We start from the raw sequence: 27,683 nt of genomic DNA on the forward strand, positions 1-27,683 counted from the left end.
TTTCTTCTGATTTTTTATTATATTTTAATAACAACCTGAATCCCAGAACTTTGGGACATTGCCTATACCCCCTCTCTCTTGGCCGAACCCAATGGAGGGACTTTGGGAGATAGAGAAGTGGTCTTTGCCTGGAAGTACCCAGCTCCCTCTGAGTCCTTCTAATTTGGGGGGGGGGAGGTTCAAGATACTTAGAGAACTGAGGAGGGAGAATGCTGCTTACCACCCAGAGCAAGGGAAAAGTTGACTGGGAGCCCAATCTTACAGATAGGAAGCTCCATCTTGTACCTCAACCCTGAAACCCTACCCCATCCAGGCCTATGTATATTCTGGCCCTGCCCCTCATCTATGGGAAAAATTGGCCCAGATCCTTGGGACTGATGAAAGGTCGGGAGATGGAAGTCAAATCTGTACTCAACCTTGAATACTCTATCACCGTTTCTCATAATATTAAAGCTGCATAGAAAGAGAAGGCAAAAAAGGCCTGGGAATCTAGAACACTGAGGTCTCCATCCCAGTGACAGCCCTTAAAGGCACATTGTGAGGAAAGGGAGGCTCATGAGGAGGGTCCATTTGGGGCAAGGGGTCCAGAGTGAGGGGTCCCAGAGACAGGAAGTTGGGCCAACTGTTCAGGGCTGGCCAGAGCCCGGAGCAATCCATTCTCTTGCTCCAGGGCTGCATTTCGTTCAGCTAGTTCTCGGATCTGCTCCTTAAGGACCTCCACCTCCTCACGAACTGCAAACATGAGGTGAGACTTCACCAAGTCCTACAAAGATTAGAGGAAGATTGGACCGGGAGGAATGAAACAAAGATATAGAAAGACGCAAAAGGGTAGTCAGAGTCAACTATTGGAATATTTATGCTGAATGTGTGTGGAGTTGGAGTTTGTACAAGTTGTGAATGGAAGTGCCTACTGTGGTTCCTCACTACCTGCCCCATACTCTAGCCTATTCCATAATACAGATGTACAATTACTTATCTATCATGATTCTCACTGGCCTGGACCTAGATGGTACTGAGATCAGTTCTATCTGGGCCCCAAGTTTGATATAGGTGGAGGTAAGGGGCAGGGAGGACTGGTTTTTTCTTTCCCTGGTCCAAGATAGGGAGCCATACAGGAAAATGGGGTACATTAATGCCTGGTCCTGAGAGAAAGAGCAAGAACTCTAGTATCATGGGTTCCAGAAATGGGACCAGGGATAGAGATCTAAGATCAAGGACAGCAACAGGGGGCTGGGAACAAGAAAGGAAGAAAAAGATAGACAAAAAGACAGTCTGATATTAGAAACAGGAACAATTAGGAATCGAAATTAGGAATAGATACTGGAGCTAGGGACAGGGAATAGGGTCTGAACTAAGAACAATGAACAGGGAACAGAGCAGGAAACAAGGAGCTAAGGAACAGATGAACTATGATACTCCTCAAAATAAAATTAATGCCCTTACCATGGCTTGTTCAATCTTGTTGTCAATGGCAACCATGCTTCCAGAACCACTAGAGAGAGACCAGAGAGATAGTAAGGTGGGAAGTAAGAAAAGGAAATGAAACACCCTGAATCCAGGTGTTGAGGCTCCTTAGCAATTGGCTTTCCCCACTTAGTAATGAAGTAACCAAACCTCTTAACCCTAAGCATCATCCCCCCTCTACCCTCTTCTCCACTGCACAGTCCTTTCTTAGGACCAAAAAAAAAAAAAACAGACTCTGGTTTTCTCCATCCAGTTCCATTGCCTTCCCAACATTCAAGCACTCCAGCTCTCAAGGCTATGTTCTTACCTTTTGACCCTCCTAGGATCCAAGAGTTCAGGATATTAACTGCTAATTCCCATATCTATCCCAATTCCATGTTCTAGCCTCTCCCTGCTCCCCTACCCACCCCCACCCCCAGTCCCCAGATACCTGTGACAGTAGAGAATCAGAGAGAGAAGTGTTTTATCCAACCCCATTCGAGGTGAAGGCCGATGCCCAGGTCCCCCTAAGCCCCGATGGGGTGGAGGTCCAGGGGCACAGCGGATGGGGGATGCCCCCCGAGGGGAGCAAGGGGAGGAAACACAGCCCCTTCTCTGGGGAAGGCAGGGGCTCACCCTCCCTACTCGAGTCTCAAAGGATGATACCAGAGACTTAACAGACACTCCTGGATGGGCCATCTCTGGAGGAAAATGAGAGCGCCAAGCCCCACTGAGAGGGAGAGGGCTGTATCAGTAGTGCCTGGGGGGCATGAGAGCCCCCCAGGCAAATCCAGGTCTGTCTGGTACCAGGCAAGCGGAAAGGAGAAGGGAGTCTTTGGGGATGAACTGAAGATATACACCTCCCCCCCCCAAGAGTAGGCCCAGCTGCTATTGGCTCCTTAGAGACACGAGGATCTCCCCTCCTTCTCCTAAAGCTTCACAGTGGGCGGGCCTCATCTCCCAGGGCCAGACCCAACTGGGGGTGGGAATTCCCAGATGCTGGACAATACCAGTGTCCCCTGCTCACCCTGGCACTGATCCCAGAAGCTGGAAGATAGGTGGGTGGAGCTAGGGAAAAGTCAGACCCCTTGCCTGAGTACCAAGAGCCTGGGTCCCTGAAAGAAGATTGAAGGCTGTGGGGACAAGATGACTGGATTCTCTCCTCACCGTCAGTGACATCCTATTACTCTAATCAGGAAACTGTCCCTTTCTTGTCTCACAATGCTTTAAAATCCCTTATGGTTCTGAAGAATTCAGAGGACAAAATCCCCAAGGTTAAGACAGGAGGGAGTGATAGAGAATTGGGAAAAGCCTCAGGAATAGAGGAGTTGTCTCTCAGGTTCAGATGCCTTAATGCTTCTTCTTCTGCCTCCCCCCATCCCCCACAGAGGTTTGCTCTGACCTTCCTCTTGGCCTCTATCAGATGTAAGGTAGCTATGGGAGCAACAATTCAGTCTGCAACAAGGGCTATCTTAAGCTTGGTAGAAAGGCTATGGAGGATTTTCATGGCAACAAAAACAGAATCCAAAGCCTTTACGTAAGAGAAGAGAGTCTGGAGATCAGGGTATATGAGTATCAAGAGGGAAGCTGAAAATTAGGTATAGCAATGCCTGGTTTTGAGAAAAGAACAGGGGACTTTTTAGATGAAGAATATAGTGCAGGGATCTGTGGTCCTAATCTGCTATTTAACAAATGACCACAAGAGGACAAGCCAGCCTCCAGCATATCCAATAGTGAGTAAATCTAGGGATTTCTGAGGCTCTAGTTCAACTGAGGGAAGTCTTCTGACTTCTTAACCCTAACCCAATCATGTCTCCCAGACTGCTCTCTTTTTCAGATCCCAGTTCGTTTTCCAGGACCCACTTATCTTGCCATGGCAGTTGCCAATATTATACTCTCTCCTATCCAAAGACCATTCTCTCTTTTTAGGACTAGGCATTCTGTCCTCTCCTCAATCCAAATCTGTACTCTCCCCCATTCACAAACCCTTTCCCTAATTCCCTAGTTCCCTAAACTCAATTCCAGGACACAGATGTACTGCTTCTCAGTCAGAGTTCCACCTCCCTTTCATCTTCCCCTCCTCCCATTTTATGCTCTTTAGCTCTCCCCTTCTCTTCCCACCCCACCCCTAATTTACCCCCTAGCACTCACAGAAGCCTGTAGCTACAGCTTTTTGTTCCCTCTCAGTCCCTCCCCTACCAAGTGGATTCAGGTACTCTCCATGAGGGACCAGGACTAGCTTCAAGTTGACCTCTGACAAGCCTTAGGGCTAGGAAGAGAGTTGAGAGATCTGGGTATTTTCCATTTCCTATCCAAGGGCTCTGGGTGAAGAAGGTGCTAGTCATCTGTGGATGCTGTGTAACCAAAGGAACAGGGAGACCTTAAAGAATAGGACTTAAAAAGGAGGAAAAGGGCATAGTTTTCAAATTCAATCTCAAAAACACAACAATGGAGCAAAATAACCCCTTACTAATACTTAACCCTACTGGTAACATTTCCCCCTTCCCCCCAAAAAATTCAGAAAATTAATGAGCAGGTTAGTCAGGTGTTTGTAATGGAACATCAATGAGGTTTCTAAGTAAATTATTAATTCATGCTATAAAAAAGTATTTGTGCATTACTTTATATTTGTTAAAGTACTTTGTCAAATTATAAATATGAATAAAGCAAGGGAGCAGCCTGCAAATCACCTAAATGGTACTTTTTTATTTTTCCAAAGTCACATAGCTAAGTATTAAGTGTCTAAGATCATATTTAAACTCAAGTTCTGACTCCAGGGCTAGTGTTCTATCCACTGTGCCACCTAGCTGTTCCATAAAGGCCACTCTGGAGGAGAATAGCCTTCCTTGTTTTGAAATGGTCAGGGCCTGTCAAATAAGGATGTGGGATGGGAGGAGGAGAAGAATGGAAGGGACTGGAACAGATAAAAAGATGTAAATTCCAGGACAGTACCAGGAACCACTGAACAGGGATCTGTTTTTGCTTAGTTTTGTGCCTGTATCCTGACAGCCCCTCGATTTAATAATCCATGTACCACATTCTGAGAATGAGAGTTAAAAGTCTATGTCCCAAGAAGTAGGCTTGAGGATAGATTGGGGGGATATCCAAGGACAGTTAGGATTCCTGGGAGGAAGAGTCATGTTAAGGGAGCTCTAATAAAAACAGCCCAGACATGTTGGGCAGGATACCTGAAGCTTGGGATCATAGATTCAGATCTAAAAAAGACTTTAGAGAGCATCAAGAACAATTACCACATTTTATAGAAGAGGGGCTTCCAAGGTTACAATGGTTATCAACAATAACAGTTCATATTTACATAGCATTTTTTTTTTAGTTTTTGCAAGACAATGGGGTTAAGTGGCTTGCCCAAGGCCACACAGCTAGGTCATTATTAAGTGTCTGAGGCTGGATTTGAACTCAGGTACTCCTGACTCCAAGGCCAGTGCTCTATCCACTGCGCCACCTAGCCACCCCATTTACATAGCATTTTAAGGTTTTCAAATCTTTACAACAAACCCATAAGGCAGATGCTTTTCTTTAATTTTTGATTTTTTATTTAATGGAGTTAAGTGACTTATCCAAGGTCACACAGCTAGGCAATTATTAGGTATCTGAGGTCAAATTTGAACTCAGGTCCTCCTGACTCCAAGGCCAGTGCTCTATCCACTGTGCCACCTAACTGCCCCCAGATGCTATTATTTTTACAGAATTCTCATTTTAGGGTGAGTCAGATTATCATCTGACTAATAAGAAACAGAATCTGAACACAGGTCCTGGGACTTCATGTTCTCCATCACTGAAGGAGAGCTAAAGAGATTGTTCTTGCTCTAGAAAGGAAGGTCTTAGCACACAGAGGTTTAAAGAGACAAGTGTAAGAGCCCTAGTGATCTGAGGGATAAAGAGAGGGAAGGCAGAGCAGGGAAAGCTGATACTAGAGATAAACAGAAGCAGAAAGAGAGGGGAGAGAGAAGGTAACTCCCCACTCAGAGTTCTGAACAGACCCCAAGGTTTGGGCCTTTTGCCAGTCAACTGGTATCCAAACCTCTCTGCTCTCCTGGATCCAGGCTGCCTTCAGAGTGGTGCAAGGCAAGGGAAGGGCAAAGACCTGGCTCCTTGCCCTGACTAGAAAAAAAGAGCGTCCATGACTATCCTGGAGAGAAAAGGAAAACTAGAAACTACTGTCCTCATCACCTCTCAAGTCTAGGCAACTGGGTTCTGATTCCTTTTCCTAATCAGATTGCAGTTCCTTTGGTCCCCACTTTAATCATGTCAAACCCTACACTTCACAAAGAACCCAGGCTCTCTCTAATCCAGCTCTCCCTCCCAACTCCCATTCCCTTACCAAAGCACCCTAGTTCTCTGGTCCCAGTTTTCCTTTTAGGAAGAAGTCATACAATGTGTCCCCCAGTTCTCCCCAGGCACAAAGAGGTGGGGTGAGACCCACACACCCCAAACCTGAGCCGGGGGACTCAACCGAAACCAGCTGGCCCAGGAAGGCGGGGCAAAAGAAGCCAGACAGGGCCAGGGCCCCAGAGCAGAACTGGGGAAAGCTGAGACTGGGAAAACCAACCAGTTCGACTAGGGTGGAGGGAGTGGGAAGGAAGAGCTCAGTGAATGGAACTCCATGAGAGATTATTGGCTTCAGAAGCCAAAACGGAGACAGACAGATGCAGAGAGACTGAAATGTAAAGGGGACTAAGAATAAAGAATTGAAGGTCAAGAAGAACACAGAGCGGAGAGAGAACTGAAGCTGATTCTTGCCAGGGAACCTGACAAAAGGGAGTAGCCATGATAGGATCAAGTGACTTGCCACATGGTGTCAGACCTCACACCTCACACATTCCTGAACCCACAACAGCCCTGTTCAGCTTGCCTAGCAGACCCTTTCCTCTCCTTTCCCCTCTTTTTTCCACATCTTTCCATATCTTATGAGTTCTTTCACAGACCAAGCTTATTTGATTTACCTACGGTTCCCCTACTCTATTATCCTCTCCACAATCTTCCTTCCCTAAGGCTGGAAAGAAGAGACCTAAAGAGGAAGGTGTGGCCTCTAGGAAGCCTACTTAAAACACTCACCTAACTGCACCTGACTCTCAAAGTCCTAGCACCTTCCAAACAAGTAAATCCTACTCCCTAAAATAATTCTAAAAACAGAAATTCCCACTCCATCTCCCTGATAAAACAAAAAATTAACTATTTTTTTCTACCTTGCTCCCAGTACATCCATAACAAAAAAATCAAGCTGCCCAGTAGTCTCTATTTTACTACCTCCCTTTAGGGATTGCAGACAGTCAAATGTTGAAATTTGGCCCTTGTAACAGGAAGTTTTGCCCTCCTTCCTGCCTCTGAATAGTGCTCGGCCATTCTCCCCTAAAGGAAGTCCTGCCCATCTATCTGCATGTCAACAAATTCTCCTCCACAGCAAGAAGAAGGGCTCCTGGATATGGGACTACAATCAAAGCTTTCCCTAAGCACCGAGATTGATTAGGTACTCCCAAGGTTCAGAGAACTAAACAGGAAACCCCATTTCTTTGCCTGGTAGTGAAGGAAAATCTAATGTAATTCCCTGGTCTCTTCCTGAACTTGACATGTTCAGAATGAACAATAAGGTGCTTCTACCAAAATAGAATAACCCACCCATTCATTTCACTGAAGGTAAGGATGTTATTTGTTCAGTTAGTTCATGTTTTCCAGACCTAAGTCATCTTCCTAGCCACGCTTTCAATTGAGGGTGAAGGTGGGTTTATTTAATTCACGTTTTTTCAGGCACAAATCACATTCCCACACCCAATCCTATTAAAATAAATTGTGTTCCTTCTTTCCATCTCTCCCAGTTCAAAAAAATTTTTTTAAATTAAAAATTTATATAAAGTTCTTGTGTCCCAGTCAAAAAGAAAAAATAACCCTCCCTCAAGTTATTTCAAACGAAAAGTCCCTCCTACCTTTCATCATCACCATCAAGGGAGCTACCAATGGCAAGCATGGATCGAGCCAGATTCAGGCGCTGAGCAGAGGCTCCAAAGGGGTCTGAGGATTTCCGGTTAGGATTGGTATCCTGGAGGAGGGAGAGGGCTGGAGAGCCAGAGCTGGGACCTCGGAGAGGGAGCTAGAAAGAGGAACATACAGACATAGACACAGACACGGACACAGACACACAGACACACAGACACAGACACAGACACAGACACAGACACACACACACACACACACACACACACACACACACACACACAGTACACCAAAAGAGAAAGAAACCCAAGTTCCTAAATTATATTTAGTCATTTGGATTTGTCACCTTACCTCTCATATTCTAGCCCAGCTTTCTCTCTGTGACCTGTGATCACAAGTAAGGCCTAAGTGATCTGCTGAATATGTTCTATGATCACAAGGTACTGAAATTCATATACTTTGGAAGGGGGTAGGAGGGCAGGGGTTAAAAGAAGCTTTTATATCCGAACCACCTAATTCACCTTCAACCACCTCAAAGATGGAATCCCCAGCATAGGCTAAGTATCAACTAGTTGCCTGAGAAATCTAGTCAGAAACATAGTGAGGAGGGTTGCCTACATCATTCCTCTATACCTCCCTCAAGTTTCCTTCCATTGCTGGTCCACATGATAGTGTTCTCAGTTCCCATCCCCACTAAACCACTGCTCCTGTCTCAAGATTTAGGTATTCTATTCCCTTTTACACTGCTGTTATTGAGAGGCTGGGAAAAGATATAGAATGGGTGTGGAGTCATAGAGGGTAGATGCAATAGGAGAGGGGAGGGGAGTGGAAGGGGTGGGGAAGAAAAAGAAACAAGTCTCCTTCTGTGAGGCCCCAGGAGGCCTCTGCTTCTAGGAAAACTCAAGAACAGAGAACCCAGGAACTGCCAGAAGGACAGGGCAGTTTCCGGTTGGGACTGGTATCCTGGAGGAGAGAAAGGGCTGTCCTCAAGGGGGGCTTTGGTTCCTTTCTGTCTGCTCTCTGGCTTTTTCCTTCCCCCTTGACCCCCCCCCCCCCAACAGTGAAGGTATGGGGAAAGAGGTTGGTAAGAAAGAAAGGTAGAGTGCTATTTACTGAAAGTAACCAGAAGATTGTTATTGTTTTAAATAAAAAAGAGTTGGAGAATTATGGAAGGAGTGGAGGGGAGAATGGAGGCAATGGCTGAATATAGTGAATAACTGGAGCCAGGCAGGCTCTAAGTGGCAGAGACAGAAGCTAGGGGCATTGGAAATCAAGAGGGTCTGAGGGGAGGGATCAAAGGGTAGAAAAAAAGCCTCTATCCCCCCCCCCCAAGAAATCAGTAGTGGAATGAACTAAATGAAGGCAAATAAGGGGTGGTAGTGGTGATGAAAGACCTGTGAACGTGCGGCTGTGGGGGGTTGGGGGGGGAGGAGGTAAGCCAGTCCTGGCCAGTCCTGGCAGGGCCCAGACACTCAGTCTCAGGTTATTTTTACACAGTGGTTTGTGCTCAGGGGCCTAGGAAGGGGAAAAGGCCTCATCTTCATTTTCCTACAAAACTCCCTTTTATCCAAGATCTAAAGTTGTCTTGCCTCCCCAGACCTATTCCTTAATCAGGGATTTAGGTGACCTAGACCCTGACCTCCAACAGGATCCTCCAGGGACCCAGGCACCCTGTTCTCTGATCTGTTACTCTTTTGGAAATGGAAAAAACATACAATTTCACTTTTCTTACCTATCTCCTCTAGTCCTCTTCTCCCTTGTTCCACCCCTTCCAAACCTATAACAATATTTGGAAAGTTTGGGCAGGGGTCTGGAAACTAAGTCTGGTGTTTGCAGGTCCCTGAAAATACCCTCCCTCCCAGGCCTAAAGATTCCAATGGAAGGAGAGTCAACCTTGGTCTAAGGGCTGGGAAGAAGGTGGGATAAAGATTTCAGGGTCCTTTAGGTCTTAAAACTGAGAGAACAGAAGTGGCCTAACTTTACTAGGGAAAAAACATGCCAGAGAGACGTGGAAATCACAGGATGATAGAGTGAAGGAAGCTGTGTCTCACCCCCCCCCCTCCAAGTAACCCCCAAAAGAGCTCTTTTTAGGCAGCTCCATGGTCAGATCCCTTGCACCCAATTCACTTCTGTTCTGAAACTTTTGTCCAGCAAAACCAATATAACTCAGAAAGGGAAGAACAGAAGGAGAGAAACAGAGGGAGGGAAAAAAAGACAACATTGAAGTGAAAGTGAGAAAGAAACTAAGTTAAGAGATGGTGGGAAGGGGAAGAAAGCAAGAGAAAGAGAAAATGAGCCAACAGAGAAGGGATGAGAACTGTGATTCACAGAGCAGTAATAAGAACAAGTTACACAGATGGAAAAATCAAATATAAGGATGGTATGGGGGGAGGGGAGAGAGAGAGAGAGAGAGAGAGAGAGAGAGAGAGAGAGAGAGAGAGAGAGAGAGAGAGAAACACAGTATAGATAAAGAGGGGAAACTGGAGTCCAGAATGGAAGGACAAGGTATGAGATTAATAAAAGTTCAAGGAGGAACTCCCACCCTTGCCTCTTACCTGGCCTCTTTCCTCCCCCTCTTTTCTCTGCAAAGGGGCTCCATCCTTCTTCCTGGTAATTGGAGGAGTCATTGCTGGGGTCCCCACTTCTGACTCTACCCGAAGGGTGGGCAGCTGAATTGAGGCATGTGGTGCCGGTACCCCTGTTCTGTCCCCATCACTGGACTCTGGAGGGTGCTGCTGGGGTGGGGAAACTATAAGAGGTGGAGGAGTTTCAGCTCTCACCTTGCCCCCTGCCAGTTGGGCTAGCCCTCCAGTGAAAGATCGGGCCTGAAGACCAGGGGAACTTGGGGGTGGGCGAAGCCAGTTGGTTGGGCCCTGAGGCTGGGTGTTTGGGGAACTCAGGCCCAAACTGGATAACTCTAGCCTAGAGTCCAAAGAGCGACCCCCAGTCCCTCCAGTGGCTCCTCGAACTCCCTCCAGGAGCCTGCTAAACCCAGGGGTTTCCAGGTCCCTCTCATAAATGTCCACACATGTCCAGCGCCCTCGGCGATATGGTTCCCCTAGTCCCTGGGGAAGCTTCACTACTCGGAAACGTGATGCTGGAACTCCAGGAGGTGGGGAGCCATTTTGAGGAGTCCCTTTGCCTCCCAGCTCTGAGCTAGGCTCTCCATTGGGAAGACGAGGTGTGGATAAGGTGGAAACCATAGCTGTAGGGGAGTCTCCTCCCCCAGACCCCCCAGGACCTTCATAGTCTGTGGTGACACTGGTGATCTGGAAACTGCTCTTCTTCTTACCCCCACTCATGGTCCCTAGGAAATGGGACAGGGGCTATGCAAAGAGGAGAGGCCTCTCTCCAGGAAGTACTCAGGCTCCCCTGGCACTAGGGGGCCATATAGCTGTGGGATCAGGACCTCTGGGAACATCAGGGTCCAACATAGCTGGGAGAGTTTAAGGACCTGAGGCTGCCTCTGAAATTGAAGAATAAGAGGGAGAGAAGGTGTGCGGCTTCGAGTATGGGCAGACTTTCCTTCTGCTGCTGCTGCCAGTGCTGCTGCTGCTGCTGCTGCTGCTGCTGGACTCCAGAGCTGAATTTGCAAACTAGGAGGAAAAAAATTACAGTCATTGGGGGAGGGAGTGGTTGTAGGGGGAGCAAGACACTCTGGGTGCTTCCTCTGTGGGGAGAGCAGTGGAGATCAGGGTGGGGGAGAAAAGAGGGAAACCACCAAAGAGAGATAGAGGAACCACAAGAAGTAGAAAAAAAAAGGACAGAATGGGAAACAGAATAAGGTAAAGACAAAGAGCTGGAGGAAGTAAAGACAGAAAAACATTACACTGGTTATTAATGGTACACATAGACACTGTACAGAAAGAGACAAGCTGAGATACAAGTGTGAGATGCAGCAAGGAATCTGGGTCTACAGGAAAGGGAGGTGAACTCACTACTTCATAGACCCAGCCTGGCATGGGCCTTCACACCCTAGCCTACCTTGGGGTGGAGGGGAGAGGAAAGCTTTCCTTGAGTTCTGTCACCACCCATTTCAGAATCTATGGAGGGGCTAAAACTTAGATTCTTCTGCTTACCCTTGACTTCCCCAAGTGGGGAAGCACACACACACACACACACACACATACATACATACACACACATACACACACACACACACACACACACACACATACACACACACAGATCACAGAGAGAACTGACCTGGGGATCCTGGCAACATAAGATGTCCCAACAGACCATCCACAGGAGAACAGGAAAGTGGGGCCTCCCAGCCTGAGCCCGAAGAAAAGGGAGGAGGTGGGTAGTGGTCAGAGGCCACACAATCCATAGAAGCCTCTCCTTGACCCACAAGTCATCTCCCCAACAACTTTGTTTTCCAAAAAATAATAAACTCAGTTCTCAGTCCCAGAGGAATATGGCCTTTATGGTGGTGAAGGGCCTTTAGGTCTGAAAGCACAGCTGGTTGGAGAGAAACCGAGGGCTACTCTCTCTCTGGAATCTTTTCTCTTCTGACAGCAGTGCTTGCCAAGCATGTGTCTCTGTCTCCAGGTCTTCTTTCTTCGTCTCTAGTCTTTCAATTTCCCTAGCTCTCCGTCTCTGTCTGTCTGTCTTGCGCTCTCTCGCTCTCTCGCGCTCTCTCTCTCTCTCTCTCTCTCTCTCTGAGCTGTTGACAACCCCCACACCAGGAAGTCCTGCCTCCTCAGGCCTGCTGACTGCAGTTCTACTCCTCCTCCTTCCCTTCTTCCTCTTGCTGACTGCAGTTCTACTCCTCCTCCTTCCCTTCTTCCTCTCTTTCACTCTCTCTCCCGCCTGCCGGCCCTCCTCTAGGGGCTCTCTGCCAGCTGGCTCTCCTTCAGAACTACTGCTGCTGAAAGAAGAGGTCCTCTTAACCCCACACCTGTCTAGTTAGGTAAGCTCTTCTCAAGATTTTAGAAAGTAAAGACTGGGTTTTAAGAAGGATCAAGTCACACAGGGACATAGATGAATGTCTATATACAACTGATAGAGAAACATTTATATAAATGTACACACACACACACTATATATATATATATATATATAGAGAGAGAGAGAGAGAGAGAGAGAGATACACAAACATATGAATATATATATATGCATCTTTTTTTGACTGAGCACACAATTTGTAGAAATATGAATAGGTAAACAAAAATATTCACAAAGATGCCCTCATAGATACACACACACACACACACACATATATATACACACATGTATACATACACATATATCTGCAGGGACACAACTATACACAGAGATTATGCACACAGCTCCTCATTTAGAGAGAATTCACATTCCTATTTTTTTTATTTCATAACCTTCTCACCCTGACCCCATCCAAACAAATTCAAAGATGAGCCATAAAGAGATTTCATAAATTCCTAGGTTCTCAGAATCAAAAAGAACCTCAGAGATCAAGGAGTACCACCCATGCCTCATTTAGAACTCCCATCTTACAATGCATTGCCATTTAAAGACATTTTGTATTCATTGTTAGTTTTTATATATGACTTCAAGGTTTACAAAAGCATTTTCATGACAACTCTATGAGATAGGCATTATAAATATTATAATTCCCATTTTATAGATAAAAAAACTGGGACTCAAGAAGATTTAGTCACTTGGTTATAGGTCACACAACTAGTAAAACAGCTTGTTCCACTTTTGGACAACAAAAATGTCCCAAAGCATTCTTTGTAATTTCCATACTATATTCCCTGCCCTTCCATCTCCCACTTAACCCCCCCTCCATCTTCAGAGGAGGGAAGTTTCAAGTATTCTTTTTTTTTTTTTGAAGGGGAAGTTGTTCTCTCCCCCATTAGATTATGAGCTCCTTGCAGATAGGAACTCTCTTTTGCCCCCTCCTCTTTTTTTTTTTTTTGGTATTTCCAGGACTTAGTACAATGCTTCCCACAGAGCAGACACTTTATGAATTATATTGATGGATAGATCTTTGGAGTGACTTCTAGTCTTCCCTAGATAAATTCTTTTAAGGAATAGAATGCTACCTCAGTTACTTATTAGTTATATAATCTTGAGAAATTATTTGGCCTCAATTTCTTCAACAGTAAAATGAGAGAACTGGTCTCATTGACCTCTAAGATCCTTTAAGCTCAATAGTTATGATCCTGTGAACTTTTCCCTTCAAAATCCTGAGTTAGCATTTCTAATACTGTGTGTGTGTGTGTGTCTGTGTGTCCGTGTGTCTGTGCGTCTGTGTATTTTATATTGTATTACACATAAGTCCCTGTGTGAATTGAGTTCTGGGCCTTAAGTCAGAAAGACTCATCTTCCTGAACTTAAATATGTCCTCAAATACTCACTAACTGTGTGACCCTAGACAAGTCACTTAATCCTTTTTCCCTCAGTTCCTTATCTGTAAAATGAGCTGGAGAAGGAAATCAAAAACCATTCCAGTATCTTTGCCAAGAAAATTCCAAATGGAGTCATGAAGAGTAAGACACAACTGAACAAATGATATGTAATATAAAAAATATTTATGTATGTTTTTGTCTGCTAAAAGTAGTCTCTGGCTTGTCTTTTTCCCTTCACCTGTAAGGCCCTGGCAGCAAGACCCCCACAGAACCTATTTTAAACTTCCCACAACAATTTTGGCACAGTACTTTTCCCACCACACCCACAGTATTCCCTCCCATGCAGTCCCAGTATTTAAGTACACAGCTCAGTAGCTTTCATAAAGGCAGAAATTGAAATAAAGTTGTTGGGGGGTTTTTTTCAGGAAATTCTTTTGGATGATTATGATTGTAAACTTTGAAAATAGCAAAGTAAGAAAAATATCACTTTGAACCTTGAGGTTCTCTGCCCCCCTATCAATGTCTTTACCTTCTATTTTCCCAGTCAAAAACTGTTTTGTTTACGCTCATTAAACAAATTGAAGTACTTGCTTCTAGACACTGAGGAAACAAAAAAAAAATATTAAAATATTAAAAATATTAAAACTTCCAGTCCTCAAAAAGCTTATAGAACACTACTGTGTTCTCTTCCAGGAATACTTTATAATTTTTTTTAGGGGTTTTTTTTTTTGCAAGGCAAATGGGGTTAAGTAGCTTGCCCAGGGCCACACAGCTAGGTAATTATTAAATGTCTGAGACCGGATTTGAACCCCGGTACTCCTGACTCCAGGGCCGGTGCTTTATTCACTACGCCACCTAGCCTCCCCTTTATGATTATTTTTAAAACTAATTTTAGTTATGATTTGGTCTTTACATCACAGCTATCCCCTCCCCTTTCCCACTACCACTAAATTTTCCCCCGTGACAAAAGAAAAACAATGAAGGAAAACAACGATACAAAAACTTTATCTGACAATACATTCAATACTCTGTCCTAGAAGTCAGTCACCTGTGAGGGAAAAGATATATTTTATCTTCTGTCTAGGAACTTCATTGATCTTGGAGTACTTTAACAGAAGATAAAACCAAAAGAATAAATTCCCAATTGTGGGGTTTCAGATTTTTAGAAGTTGGATGAAGGTAAGAATTGGAGAGATAAATAGGCCTTTCTGTTGTTAGAATTTTCTTTAGAGATAGACATTAAGCTGCTCATGCTGCTGCTGTTAAGGGAATTAAAATTTGCAGGGACTATTCACTCGACCCCTAAAAGCAATCCTTCCACAATTCCTAGGATTAGAACTAGTTAAAGATCGCAAACATGGTGTCCTAGCTCTTCCGGGGAGCAGAGGAGGGTTACTTTGAACACTTACAGAGAAGCAAGATCCAGGTTTTTAGGGCGCCGGGTACAGGTAGAAGGGGAAGTCGACAGGGGAAGGATGAGCTCCACTCCCCCTAGTTCTCGCATCTTTAGGAGACCTAGAAGATGCACAGCCCCGCCTGCTGGAGAGGTGTCTTTGTCTATTCGTATTGCCATCTGTCTGTCTCTCTGTGGTCTCTTTTGTCTCTGAAAGCCTGCTAACCCCTACTGGTCTCTGCACATAACTACTCCGCCCCACCTCCAGCCGTCCGGCCCTTGGGAGGCGGGCTCCTTGAAACTCCAGATCCCCGACCCAAAACTCGAAAACCCCAGTCTGCGAAGCGCTAGTCTTAAAAGAGCGCCCCGTCCAACCCCGGCCCTTTAAGGCTAAGTGAGCTGGGGCCAGAGAGCGGCTGGGCCAGCCTGCACGGCGCCACTAACGCCAGCTCCGCTTTCTGGCGGCTCCGGGGCAGGGCCAGGCTGGGGCCGGGACCAGGAGCCCAGGGCCGGGCGGACGGCTGCAGGTCCGCGCGCGGCCGCGAGGGGGCGCCCTCGGGCAAGGCGCAGGGAGGCTCCCGAGATGCTCGGAAGCCAACGCTAATCGCGGTTTAGGGCCAGAAACTTGGGCTCTGGGTCGGCGGAGGCGCCGGGCCAGGCTAAGGCCCTGGGGGACAGGGGCAGCGTGCGCGGCCCCGGCGGGGCAAGGTGGCTGCGAGGCTGCCCCAGGCCCGCAGCCCCAGGGCTGCCTTCCTCTCGCATCCTTTCCCCACTCCTTGTGGGCCAGCCCCTGCCCGCCGTGGGCTCCTCGCGCGCCCTGGGCTCTCCGGCTCTCCGGGCTTGTGCCCGCGTGGAGGGGTGGGTTCGAGGGCCAGGGGCGGGTCTGGGGGCGGGCCTGGAGGCGGGGCTGTCTCTGCGGCAGGCCCGAGCTCCGCTCCCCCCAGATCTCTCTGTCTCTCTCCCTTCCTCCCTCCTCCTTCTGCTCCGGGCTCCGCCCGGCATGGGGGGGCCGGCGCCTGGCAGGCCAGGTACGAGGGAAATGGGGAAACTGGGGGGACTTGGTGGGAAAGGGATGCTGAGCAGCGCAGGGGATTCGGGCAAGGGGAGAGGTGGAGGACGACACGGGAGCCTCGGGGCCGAGATGAGGCAGGCCAGGTCCAGGGGATCGGGGAGGTACAGAGATGCAGGGGAAAGAGGCCCCACGGTGAGCAAGGAGAAGGGGGGTGCTGAGGCTGGCAGGATGGGGGAAGTGTCGGGCCAGGTAGGAATGTGGCAGCTACCCGGACCCAGGAACTAACCTGGAGACTCCCTCCGAGGGCCCCCCGCGACCCCCCACCGAGATCCTTTGGGGGAGGGGGGCAACACTTAGATTTAATAAAGAAATCCTTGTCCTCATCCATAGATCTAATTGGGTGGAAGGATATTGGAGCCAAGGCTTAGGGAGTCAGGGGGCTTGATGCCAAGGAGGTGGTATAGGGAACAAACAAGGAGAAGGAGAAAGGCCAGGCCCTAGACTAAACCCTGAAAAGAAGAGGTGTCCGTGTGCGTGTGCTTGTGTGTGTGTGTGTGTCTGTGTGTCTGTCTGCGAGGGTGGGCTTGGGGTATGGAATGGGGGTTGGGGCGGTCCATTAGTCAGTCAGGTGCTGGACTATGGGTTAAGAACGATTGTTCCCTGACTCAGGCCCCCTTCCCTCCTCTCAGATGCTAGGAACTTGACTGAGCCTCCACCCCCAAACCCTCAACAACAACGACAACAAAAAATGGTTGTAAGCCTACATCAATAAGGCACTAAGCATTAACTCTTCCGTTTCAGCCTGTCTAATTCAGTTTGATTAATGTAGATGTCTCTGTGTGTGTCTGTAGTCTGTGGGTGTGTCTCTGGGTATTTATGTCTGTGGGTACATCTGTCTTTTAGAACTGTTTACCTGTGTATATGTCCCTGTATCCATGTTCATCAGTGTGTCTGGTTTTGTAATGTATTCTCATTTATCTAGGCCTGTCATATATAGTGAATATGTTGTATATGTAAAGCTATATAGAATATGCTTGTATTTTACCAATGTGTTTCTGCACACTTGGGGAGCTGAGATATTTCTCAGTATCTCTCTGGATGTCTCTGCCAGTCTGTTTTTTCTGTCTTTTCTTTTTGTGGGTCCAAGTCATGACTTCTATTCTTTGTATTTCTGACATCTTATTTTTTTAATTTCATCTGATCTGTGACCCTTAAGTCATTTAACCTCTATTTGACTTCACTTCCTCATCTATAACATGGGGGAACTTCACAGGGATGTTGTGATGATAAAGTGAGATAATATATGTAATACATTTTGCCATTCTTAAAGTACTGTAGATTGTTAACTAGTATTATTATATATGTAAAGTGATTTGCATATCTTCAAGCACTTAAAGCCTAGTTATTTTTGCATTAACTCACTTTGATCTTTTGTGATAGGTTCAGATAGAACTGAAACAAGAGCAAGTTGCTATCCTGTTATTATTCTTAAGTAGCTCATGTTCAGTGGACTCCTGTCAAATTAATAAAAGGACTGGGCTTTTTTTTTAATTGATTAAGAATATTAGGATGTAAATTCATCTTCCAAGATTCACTTAAAGCATCTCCCAGATAGGAGGGCTGCAGAGATGACATATTAGTCCTGTTTCCACTTGGCTTAAATTTCTTCTGCTAGGTCTCTATTACTACTACTACTACTACTACTACTACTACTACTACTACTACTACTACCACTACTGCAACTACCCTTATCATCACCACTACTACTATTATTTTTTTTCTCCAACCAAGTTGATCCAGGACCCAGGGAGGGGGCCCCCCCAGGCCTGGTGGTGCTGAGCAGAGCCCCACATCTCCTCTTTCTTGCCCTACGACATGAACCTGCTCTACCGAAAAACCAAGCTGGAGTGGAGACAGCACAAGGAGGAGGAGGCAAAAAGGAGGTAAGGGCATGACATGATCTTAATTCAGTTTCCTCATTAACTTTTTTCACTTTATGTCAACTTGTTGTCAACTCCCCTCTACTTGTTTTTTCCCCCTCTCTTTTAGGGCCTAGATAAAGAGAATCACACACTATGCATAATCCTAGCTCTCTCTGTGTTTACATTAAGCTTTTTTTTCTGATCCTCAGGATCTTAACTTTTCTGTTTAAATTACTCCTTCATTCTTTACCTCTGTGATTCAATTTACCCTTACCATGACTGTGGGACTGTTTCTTTTGTTCACCCCTCTTCTACCATCTCCAAATATATCATTCCCCTACCAATTCCTTTCTGACATCCCCAAATACCTTTTTTTAAAGTATAAATTCCTTTCTCCTTTCCGTATCTTCTTCCCCACCTCCATCTACTTGCTGCTGCCCTGTCTATTCTTTGTCACCTGATTTCAAATAGTACAAGTCAATAATAAACAGTCCCAGGGTCCAAGGAGGGAGTCAAATGAATAAGGGTGCTTTAAGGTCCCTTTCCCATCTTCATGATCTGGAAAAAAAGTTGAGTAAAAAGGAAAGAGGTGCAAGGTATAGAATGGAGGATGAAAGTAGTGTCAACATTAGTGAAATTTAATTTAGAATCATAGATTTACATCAAAATTTTTTAAAATTCAATTCTGTTTTATTTTCTGTTCTGAATTCTCTCTCACCTTCTCCTCCTCTGCCCTATTGAGAAAGCAAGAAAAAGCCTTCACAAACATGTGTAATCAAGCAAAACAAATTCTCACATTAGCCATGTCCAAAAAAAAAAAGGAAAAAAATATGCCTCAATCTGTACCCTGAGCCCATCATCTCCCTATCTGAAGGTGAACAGAATGTTTTATTATGAGTAGGTTCACAGTTATACAGCTGAAAGAACCTGAAAACCCATGCAGTTCAACTCTCTTAAAAGATATGTCCAAGTATTAAATAAGAGAGTCAAGATTTTTTTTAGAGGCAAAATTTCTTGAAGGACTATTTTAGATCTCTTCAGACTGCACTAAGATCTGTTCTCATCCAATTCTGTACTTTCTGCTGTAGGTCTCTCTTTCTCTCTCTCTGCCCCCTTCCCTGCTCTCCCCTAACCAGAGCTTTCAGTCCTTATCTCCCCCTGCCTTGACTCCCTTCACTTTCCCTCTCAGTGGCTACATTGTCAAGAGATGACTGAGTCAGATCCACTTCCCTCCCCCTCCCTACTGAGGGATTTAATTAATGTTGCTAATTAGATTAATCAGAGCTATCACTGCAGAGATCTCTCCTTAATGAAGGGTTAGTAGACAGGGCCCTAATCAGAGATCCCACCCCACAATAATCCTCCAGTTTCCACCAGCATCCTGGCATCCCTACACTACACCACACCCCCACCCCCATTCTTTCATACAGAAGCACAGAGACTGTGATGGGTGGGGGGAGGGAGATAAATCATGGAATCAGGAGAGGAAATAAGGTGAAGGAATGATAGAAAGAGGAAGGAAAGGAGAGCTAGAGGAAGGAGAATCATAAGGCATGGGGACAAGGAAGGGAGTCTAAGGATGGATGAAATAGATGGGAAAGACAGTGCAAAAGTAAGCCATTGTGCATGTTCTAAGCATAAATTGAGGCCAAGGGACAGATCAAATCTTAGAGACTGAGTCTGCATCATCTCTGTGTGTCACTCATGCTTTCTTCTATGAGGAATGTGCTTGACATCAGATTTTTGCAGTTTTCCAAATATACATGAAGCATTTCATACAGATGCTGTTTGAAATATGGGACCCCAAATAGAGGGATAATTAGACCCCTTTTCCTTGTCCCTTCAAAACCTTATCCTATCCTTTTGTCTTCCTTTTTTATTTTCTAAAGACTGAGGTCCTGAACTCTCTCTCTCTGATCTTTAGTGCTTGTGCTTTTAGTGTCCTTTTCCATGAATCTTTGAACTAATCCTCATTCCTCACCTGCTACCTGCAGCACATACACACATCCACTCTCACAGCATACTGTAACATATATCAGAAGGTGAAGAGGTAGCTTTAGGGGAAGCTCTGCCTATCTGATAACTGCCCCTGCCTCTCTCATTTTTCTCTGATTCTCTCCTGCCTTCTCTTTCTGCAAGTGCAAGTAAGGAAGTAGGACCTGCAGGTCCTTCAGGGCCGGGTCCCGGGGTTCGTGCACGAGACGTCTCTTCGATTCGACGCTCTCTCAGGATGGGCTTCATGACCATGCCTGCTTCCCAGGAGCATGCCCCTCACCCCTGCCGTAGTGCCATGGCTCCCCGCTCCCTCTCCTGCCATTCGGTTGGGAGTATGGAGAGTAGTGGGGGCATTACTGGTGGGGGTGGGAGCAGTGGAGTTGGGGGAGATGTTGGTGCCCGGAGGCCACCTGTGAAGCCCCGGAGACACCCTAGCACCAAACTCAGCATGGCTGCCAGTGGGGCTGAGGCACCTCCCAGCAAGAAAGCAGGTAAGACCCTATTCACCCCCATGACACTCCCTCTTCCTTAAATCCAGCAAGAAAAAAAAAAAGTTCATTTTGGGTCTGGGAGGATCCATTTTGGCACCAGGGGGAAATGGTAGGTTTCATTTTTAGAATGAACAAGAGACTCCATTCTGGGTGGTTGTAGGATCTTAGATTATAGAGCCAGAAGGAACCTCAGAGACCATCTGGTATAATGTCCTGATTTTACGGATGAGGAAATTGAGGTCCAGGGTGATTAAGTTACTTCCCCAATATCCCACAGGCAGTATTAGGGAAGATTTGAATACAGGTCCTCTAACTCCATGGACATAACTCTTTTCATTGAACTGATATAAGTTATTTCTATGAATAGAAAAAAATCTAGCTTAGAAGTCCGTTTTAAGGGTTAGGAGATGAATTATTGTAGAAGATCTAGAAACTGTAGGCTTTCTGGAATTCATAAATAGAAGTTTAACTGACAGAAACCTGATAGACTGGAACTATAGATTAGGGGAGGGCTGAAAAGATGTGTCCCTGAAAGGAGATACCTTCATAATGTCTTAATGATTCTTCTATGCCAGTTTTATTTCAGCCTCTGCTCTTTCTTTCTGGGATTTCCTCAGGTTCTCAGAAGCCAACAACTGAAGGCCGTGAGTCTAGCCGGAAAATTCCTCCTCAGAAGCCAAAGCGAAGTCCCAACACCCAGCTCTCTGTCTCCTTTGATGAGTCCTGCTCAATGGCTCCAACTTCTCGGGTTGGGGCCCTGTCCCTGCAGCGATACACCCGGGGGGGAAGAGGAGTAGGTGAACATGATTTGAGCTCACAGGATGAAGAACCTGTCTACATTGAAATGGTGGGAGATGTCTTCCAGGGTGGAGGAGGGAGTGTTGGAAGAAGTAGTGGAGGCCCAGTGGGTGCCTCTGTTGGAGGAGGGGGAATAGGCCCTCCAGCTGGCCCAGACTCTGACTCTGAGGAGAGTGAGGCCATATATGAAGAAATGAAATATCCACTTCCTGAAGAGGTAGCAGAAGGCCGGACCAATGGAACCCTACCCCCAGCTGCTGTCTCTCCATTGCATCACCCTCATTCTCATCATTCCCACCGTCGTCCAGCCTCTGCCCTCCAGAGCAGGCAGAATGGGTCTTCTACTAAGACTTCCCCTTGTGAAATCCCACCACCTTTTCCCAACCTTCTCCAGCATCGTCCCCCACTTCTTGCCTTCCCTCAAACCAAGCCTGCTACCCGAACCCCTGGGGATGGGATCTCTAGATTGCCAGTTCTCTGTCACACCAAGGAGCCAGCTGTCCTTGTACCAGCTCTCCAAGTGCCTGGACAAGATCAAGAGATACCCCCACCTCCACCTCCTGCTGCCAACTTGCTGCTACTTGGGCCCTCTGGTCGTGCACGGAGCCATTCAACACCACTGCCCCCTCAGGGTTCTGGTCAGCCTCGAGGGGAGAAGGAGAGGGAGATTCCCAATTCCCATAGTATGATCTGTACCAAGGCAGCAGGAGCACCAGCAACTTCACCTGCCTCAGCCATGTTGCTCCCAGGACCCCCCAAGGACAAAGCTGTATCTTATACTATGGTTTACTCAGCAGTCAAGGTGACCACACACTCTGTTCTACCAACTGGTCCATCTCTGGGGGATGGGGAGCCGAAGACAGAGAAGGAAATCTCAGTCCTTCATGGGATGCTCTGTGCTAGTTCTAGGCCTGTACCTCCTGGGAAAGCTGCCCCCTCCAGTGGGCCTGGAGTGCTTCACCATCGAAGCTGCCTGGCTTCTCACAGCCTTCCTGACCCTACAACTAGTCCCGTTTGCCCTCTCTGGACCTATCCAGCCACAGCTGGGCTCAAGAGACCCCCAGCCTATGAGAGCCTGAAGGCAGGGGGTTTACTATCTAAGGGCTGTGGGATTGGGGCTCCTGCTCCCATGGTCAAGATCCAACTGCAAGACCAGGGTACAAATGGGGGTGCATTTGCTAGCATCTCCTGTGCCCATGTCATTGCCAGTTCAGGGACACCAGAGGAGGAAGAACAGGAGGAGGAGGAGGTGGGAACAACGACATTTGGGGCGGGCTGGGCCCTGCAAAGAAAAGTCCTCTACAGAGGGAGGAAAGCAAAGGACTTGGAGAGTGAGTTGGGAGGTGGGGAGGAGGGAGGGAAGATATGTAAGAGGGAGGGAAGGGAGGTTCTCAGGTTGGGGAAAGATACAAAGGGACTGTGTTTGAGGAGGGTCAATTGAATCCACTCCCTTTGAGGGAAATCCCCAGGGTAGAACAGCTATCCTAAGTATCAGAGCATTGGACTAAAGAGGTGGGACAAAAAAGATAGAGAAGGTCACTGGCTCAGAGAGGAGGGGATCGGAGTGAGGGGGCCAGGAGAACCAAAGGGAGAATCTAGAGCCAGAGTGAGTTAAATGTCATTTTGGGGCAACCTCCCCCCCCTCTCCAACCCCATACACTCCACTTGCCTTCTGGGAGATGTAAGGGGGAAGGGACCCTGTGTGTGTGCATGAATTCCAAGCCAAACACAGCTGCCTCCCAGTTGTTACCATGACAACCTACCCAGACAGGAGGGAGAAGAGAGGTAGGCCCCTGTCGTTACCTAGCAACCCAATCCTTTACCAGGCCTACTTCTGGGAACTTGGGTTCAAGCTTGCCCCTGTACTTCTTGACCCAGGATTTACCTACCCCTTTCCCATGGTCTTAGTCCCTCTAGTCCTTAGTCCTCTGTCTCAGAAAATTGAACTGAGAGGGGCAAAAGATTACCCTGAAAAGATATTGACAAATAGGATATTTAGCTTAAGGGTTAGTGGGGAAGCTAGGAAAGCATTCTATTTCCTTCTCAGAGAGTCCTGGGAGATGTTTCTGACATCTGAAGAGGTGTATTTTAAAACTGCAAATAGAAGGAATAATTTTTGTGTGATTTGAATAAAAGGAGATGTGGAAAGGGAAGAAAAGGGAAAAGAGAAATAATCCCTGCTTTTCCTTTCTTAGACATCATCATCCTTCCTTCGGCACTCCCAATCCCTCTTGGACTTTCATCTTAATGTGTCCCTGATATGGTCCAGGGGCTCTGAAATTGTCTAATTTCCCCCAGCAGAGGCTGTGGAAGGTGTTCGGGCCTGGAATAGTAGTGGAGAAGGTCCAGGCAAGGCAGAGAAGGAGGAGAAGGAACTTCTCCCATCAGGCATCCCTGTACGAAGCCAGGGGGCAGAGGGCATGCTGGCCAGGGCCCATCATAGTGGGGACCAGGCTGGAGGAGGAGGAAGCCGAACGGGACTAACTATGCCCTGCCAAACCTTCCCTGCCTGCCACCGCAATGGAGGTCAGATTCCCGTATGGGGGGGAGGGGAGAAGGGGAATGGCGGGGGGGGGAAGCAGAGACAGGGCCATACCGCTTAATGAAAAGGGAATAATGTTTATTTCTGGAAACGCAGTTGTCTACATTTGTTCATATCTCAAGCCTTTCATTTTTATTCTATGTCTCACTCCCAATTTCTATCCCCACATCCTTGATGATCCAGAGAGCAGTCTGAGGGATTAGAATGGGAAGATAGAAAGAAACGATAAAGGGATAAAATAAGAGCTGTCTATTTCTTCCCTTATTTCTCTCTTTTAGACTTCACTGGAAGTTACCGCCTTGGGCGCTCAGCCTCGACCTCTGGAGTTCGCCATGCTGCTGTTCATGCCCCACGACCCTGCAGCCAGCCCAGGGAAATCCTCAGCCAGGTGAGGAGAGAGTTTGGTGCTTTTTTTATTTAGGGAAAAATAAAAGGATGGGTAGAGGCAGTTGGGTATGAAGTCTAGAGATATAGAGAGGGCAGCTAGGTGGCATAGTGTGGCATAGGTGGCACTAGAGTCAGGAAGACCTGAGCTCAAATTTGACCTTGGAAACCTCCACATTGTATGATCCTAGGGTCTTGGGCTTTACTTCACCATTTGCCTCAGTTTCCTCATCTATAAAATGAGCTTGAGAAGGAAATGGCAGGGGGGTGGCTAGATGGTACAGTGTATAGAGCACTGGTCCTGGAATCAGGAGTACCTGAGTTCAAATCCGACCTCAGATACTTAATAATTACCTAGCTGTGTGGCCTTGGGAAAGCCACTTAACCCCATTGCCTTGCAAAAAAAAAAAATTTTAAAAAAGAGAAGGAAATAGCAAACTATTCCAGTATCTTTGTCAAGAAAATCTGAAATAGGGTCACAAAGAGTGAGATGCAACTGAAACAATCAAACAATTTTCTTACAGTCTAGCACATGACTGATCAAATTGAGCAGTCTTGTCAGCACAGAAAAATAGGAACCAGAATGGCAGGTATTTAAGAAGGAGGATATAGCTGAGGAGAGGATTTGAAGCCAAGAAAAAATAAGAATTCAAGGTTTTAGATAAGGAGCACAGTTCAGGATCTAAGAGCTGTCAGGGACCTTAAAGATCATTTAGTTCAACACCCCCACTTTATAAATGAGGAAACTGAGACCCCAAAAATTGAAGTTATTTACCCAAAGTATCTTAATATCTTAATTAACATCCTTGCAATTAGTTCTTGATTCTACAATTTCAGAAGGGATCAGAGTCCTAAAAAGTGTGCATCCATTTTGTTTCTAGTTCTTTGTAACTATAAAAAGTGCTACTAAAACTATTTTGGTGTATGTATATGACCTTTCCTTATTATTGGCTTCTTTGGGGTATATAACCTAACAGTGGGATCTCTGGGTCAAAGAACACAGATATTTTAATCACTCTCTTAGCATAATTCCTGCAATAATAACTTTTCTAAAGGAATGGAAAGGAATTGTAGCATTGTTATATGACTTTGGACAAACCCTTTCTCTTCTCTGGGCCTCAGTTTCCTTTTCTAAAATAAGGATGGTGATCTATATAATCTTCTAAGGCCCAGGGTTTGTGTATATGGACATGAGTTTGAGTGGAGATTAAAGAAAAAAGTTGAGAAAACAAGTATCTTTTTTTCAGTACCAGCAATTCTGTGATCCTTGACGAGACCTTTTTGTTTCTTCCTCCCCCCAACCCATATTGATGATGGGGATGGGGGGGAGTGACACAGACACATCCTGCACTGCTGCTGCCTCTTCCCCCCCAGCCAACCCCAGAGAGGGATGGCAAGTTGCTGGAGGTGATCGAGAGAAAACGCTGCGTCTGCAAAGAAATTAAGGCAAGGCACCGGCCGGACCGGGGGCTCTGCAAGCAGGAGAGCATGCCCATCCTCCCCAGTTGGAGACGGGGGCCAGAACCCCGAAAAACTGGCACCCCTCCATGCCGCCGGCAGCAAACAGTCTTATGGGATACTGCTATCTGAACGAGGCAGGATTGGGGGCAGATCCAGAGGAGGACCAAGGGGTAAACAAATGCCCAGCCTCCTCCTAAGATACCACCATTTAAAGGAGGCTAAGTATCCATCTCCTGCCTTGGGATCCTGCCTTGGGAGGGAGAAGCTTGGTCTCTCCTGAAAGAGAGTTAGTAAGAAGGAAAAGACAGAACAATTTAACCTCCCCCTCAACCACCAAGACCCTGGAGGCTAGGTGGAATGGTAGAGGATTGGGGAGTGGGCAGTTCCCTCTAATAATGCCCACCTTCTGCCCCTTTGCTGGACTTAGGGGAAGGAAGGCAATACCAGGGCTAGAAGTGGGGGCCTTTGGTTGTTCCCCTCTTGTCAGAACTATGGATTCCTCACCCAACAAGGTTAGATGGTAAAATTGGGAGGGAGGGAAAGGGCTGATAAGGAAAGAGGGAGGTGGGGCATATGAGTTCCAGAAGGGAAGAAAAAGGAACTACTTTATAGAGAAGCTGGGAAAGGGAGGGGGGGTATTTATTTTATTTATTTATTTTTTAATATAGAGGGGGAAATCTACACCCTTTCTGCTCCTCTACTGAAAAGGGGATGGGGTACTGAAGTACTAAGGAAATCAAAGATGCTTTTTTTTCTCCCAAGTCCCTAAACATCTCACCACTCAAATCTCTCCCCTAGCTATGAGTATTTCTGACTTGAGGGTAGAGCCAGGAGTAGGGGGTGAGAGACCAGGAAAATGTGAAATTTGGTAGTGAAAGTGACCTGCTCTGAAATCTCCAAAGTTAGGGGCTAGGGCCAAGGAGGGAAGAATGATGGGAGTGGAGAGAAATTGTAAGGGGGGGTGGGGGTGGGGGGGAATGATATTTATTTAAATTATATAGAGAAAACAAGACCTACCAGGAGCTTTTTTAAAATTATTATTCATTTTGTTTCAGAATAATATATTAAAAGAATAATGATCCTAGAACTGGCCTCATATATTTTAATGGCGCCCTTGTTCTATATCTTATACTGTTTCTGTTGCTCTCCACCTTTGACTAGTAGATGGATGAACCTCTCAGAAAGAGGAGGTTATAAGTACTATGAGGAAGTCAAAAGGAGATGATGTTTGGGATAGAAAAGACCTAGAATCCTACAGAAATCTGAGCCAAGACAATCAATTAAATATGTATTGGATACCTCCTACTCAAAAGTGATTTAATTCATTGAACATTTATTTATTAAATGTCTACTGTGTAGTAAACACAGTTCCTGATCTCATGGTTCTTTACAATTTAATAGAATGAGGCATATGCTTTTTTATTATTATTATTTAAATCAGAACTGTGATTTCATTGTAAGGGAAAGAGCTCTATTAAGGGACTTGCTTTTCCAAAGTAAATGTCACTGACCTACAGTCTTAGAGAGTTGTCTGGAAGTACCAACAAGTAAATGATTTGACCTGTGTCATAAAGCCAGTATGTGGCAGAGGTGGGACTTGAACCCAGGGCTTTCTAGCTTGTAGAACTGCTCTCTAGTCATCATGCTACTTCTATGATGCCTGTAAAGATGACTTAAAATTTACAATTGTAAAAATCAGAGTTCACAGACTGAATCAGAAGGGAACTCAAATCTCACCTAGTCCAACTGTTCTCTGAACATGATCTTCTCTTAAAGTCTCCCCAGTAAGTAGGATTTGATAATGTCCAGCAAAGATAGAGGGGCACAGAAAAAATTATAAGGTAGAATCCTTGCTCTAAAGAAGTTTATAGGGGCAGCTAGGTGGCGCAGTGGATAGAGCACCGGCCTTGGAGTCAGGAGTACCTGGGTTCAAATTTGACCTCAGACACTTAATA

General features: G+C 46.2%; 2 protein-coding genes across 10 annotated transcripts; one reads left to right on the top strand and one right to left on the bottom strand.

Moving 5' to 3' along the window:
• TSC22D4 (TSC22 domain family member 4) lies at positions 1–23,088 on the bottom strand. Of its 3 annotated transcripts, XM_074225327.1 has the most exons (6): positions 23,011–23,088; positions 21,086–21,306; positions 9,948–10,988; positions 7,386–7,549; positions 1,444–1,492; positions 1–763 (listed from the first exon to the last, which is right to left on the bottom strand). In XM_074225327.1, the coding sequence occupies exons 3-6, from the start codon at positions 10,692–10,694 to the stop codon at positions 554–556; spliced, it is 1,170 nt and encodes a 389-aa protein (XP_074081428.1). In that variant the 5' UTR covers positions 10,695–10,988; positions 21,086–21,306; positions 23,011–23,088; the 3' UTR covers positions 1–553. The 3 variants fall into 3 exon arrangements, with proteins under 3 accessions (XP_074081428.1, XP_074081429.1, XP_074081427.1); XM_074225328.1 differs by lacking the exons at positions 21,086–21,306; positions 23,011–23,088 and adding an exon at positions 15,140–15,505; XM_074225326.1 differs by lacking the exons at positions 21,086–21,306; positions 23,011–23,088 and adding an exon at positions 11,599–12,400.
• Positions 16,006–26,669, top strand: NYAP1 (neuronal tyrosine phosphorylated phosphoinositide-3-kinase adaptor 1). 7 transcript variants are annotated; one of them, XM_074225318.1, is made up of 8 exons: positions 16,006–16,151; positions 16,825–16,889; positions 17,927–18,078; positions 20,197–20,543; positions 21,161–22,672; positions 23,640–23,867; positions 24,162–24,271; positions 25,606–26,669. In XM_074225318.1, the coding sequence occupies exons 3-8, from the start codon at positions 18,011–18,013 to the stop codon at positions 25,855–25,857; spliced, it is 2,517 nt and encodes an 838-aa protein (XP_074081419.1). In that variant the 5' UTR covers positions 16,006–16,151; positions 16,825–16,889; positions 17,927–18,010; the 3' UTR covers positions 25,858–26,669. The 7 variants fall into 7 exon arrangements, with proteins under 7 accessions (XP_074081419.1, XP_074081421.1, XP_074081422.1 ...); XM_074225320.1 differs by having other exon boundaries at positions 16,825–16,886; XM_074225321.1 differs by having other exon boundaries at positions 16,825–18,078; positions 23,643–23,867.
• The last annotated feature ends 1,014 nt before the right edge of the window (positions 26,670–27,683 follow it).

This window comes from Macrotis lagotis, chromosome 2 (genome assembly GCF_037893015.1).
Source record: "Macrotis lagotis isolate mMagLag1 chromosome 2, bilby.v1.9.chrom.fasta, whole genome shotgun sequence".
Classification (NCBI taxonomy): domain Eukaryota; kingdom Metazoa; phylum Chordata; class Mammalia; order Peramelemorphia; family Peramelidae; genus Macrotis; species Macrotis lagotis.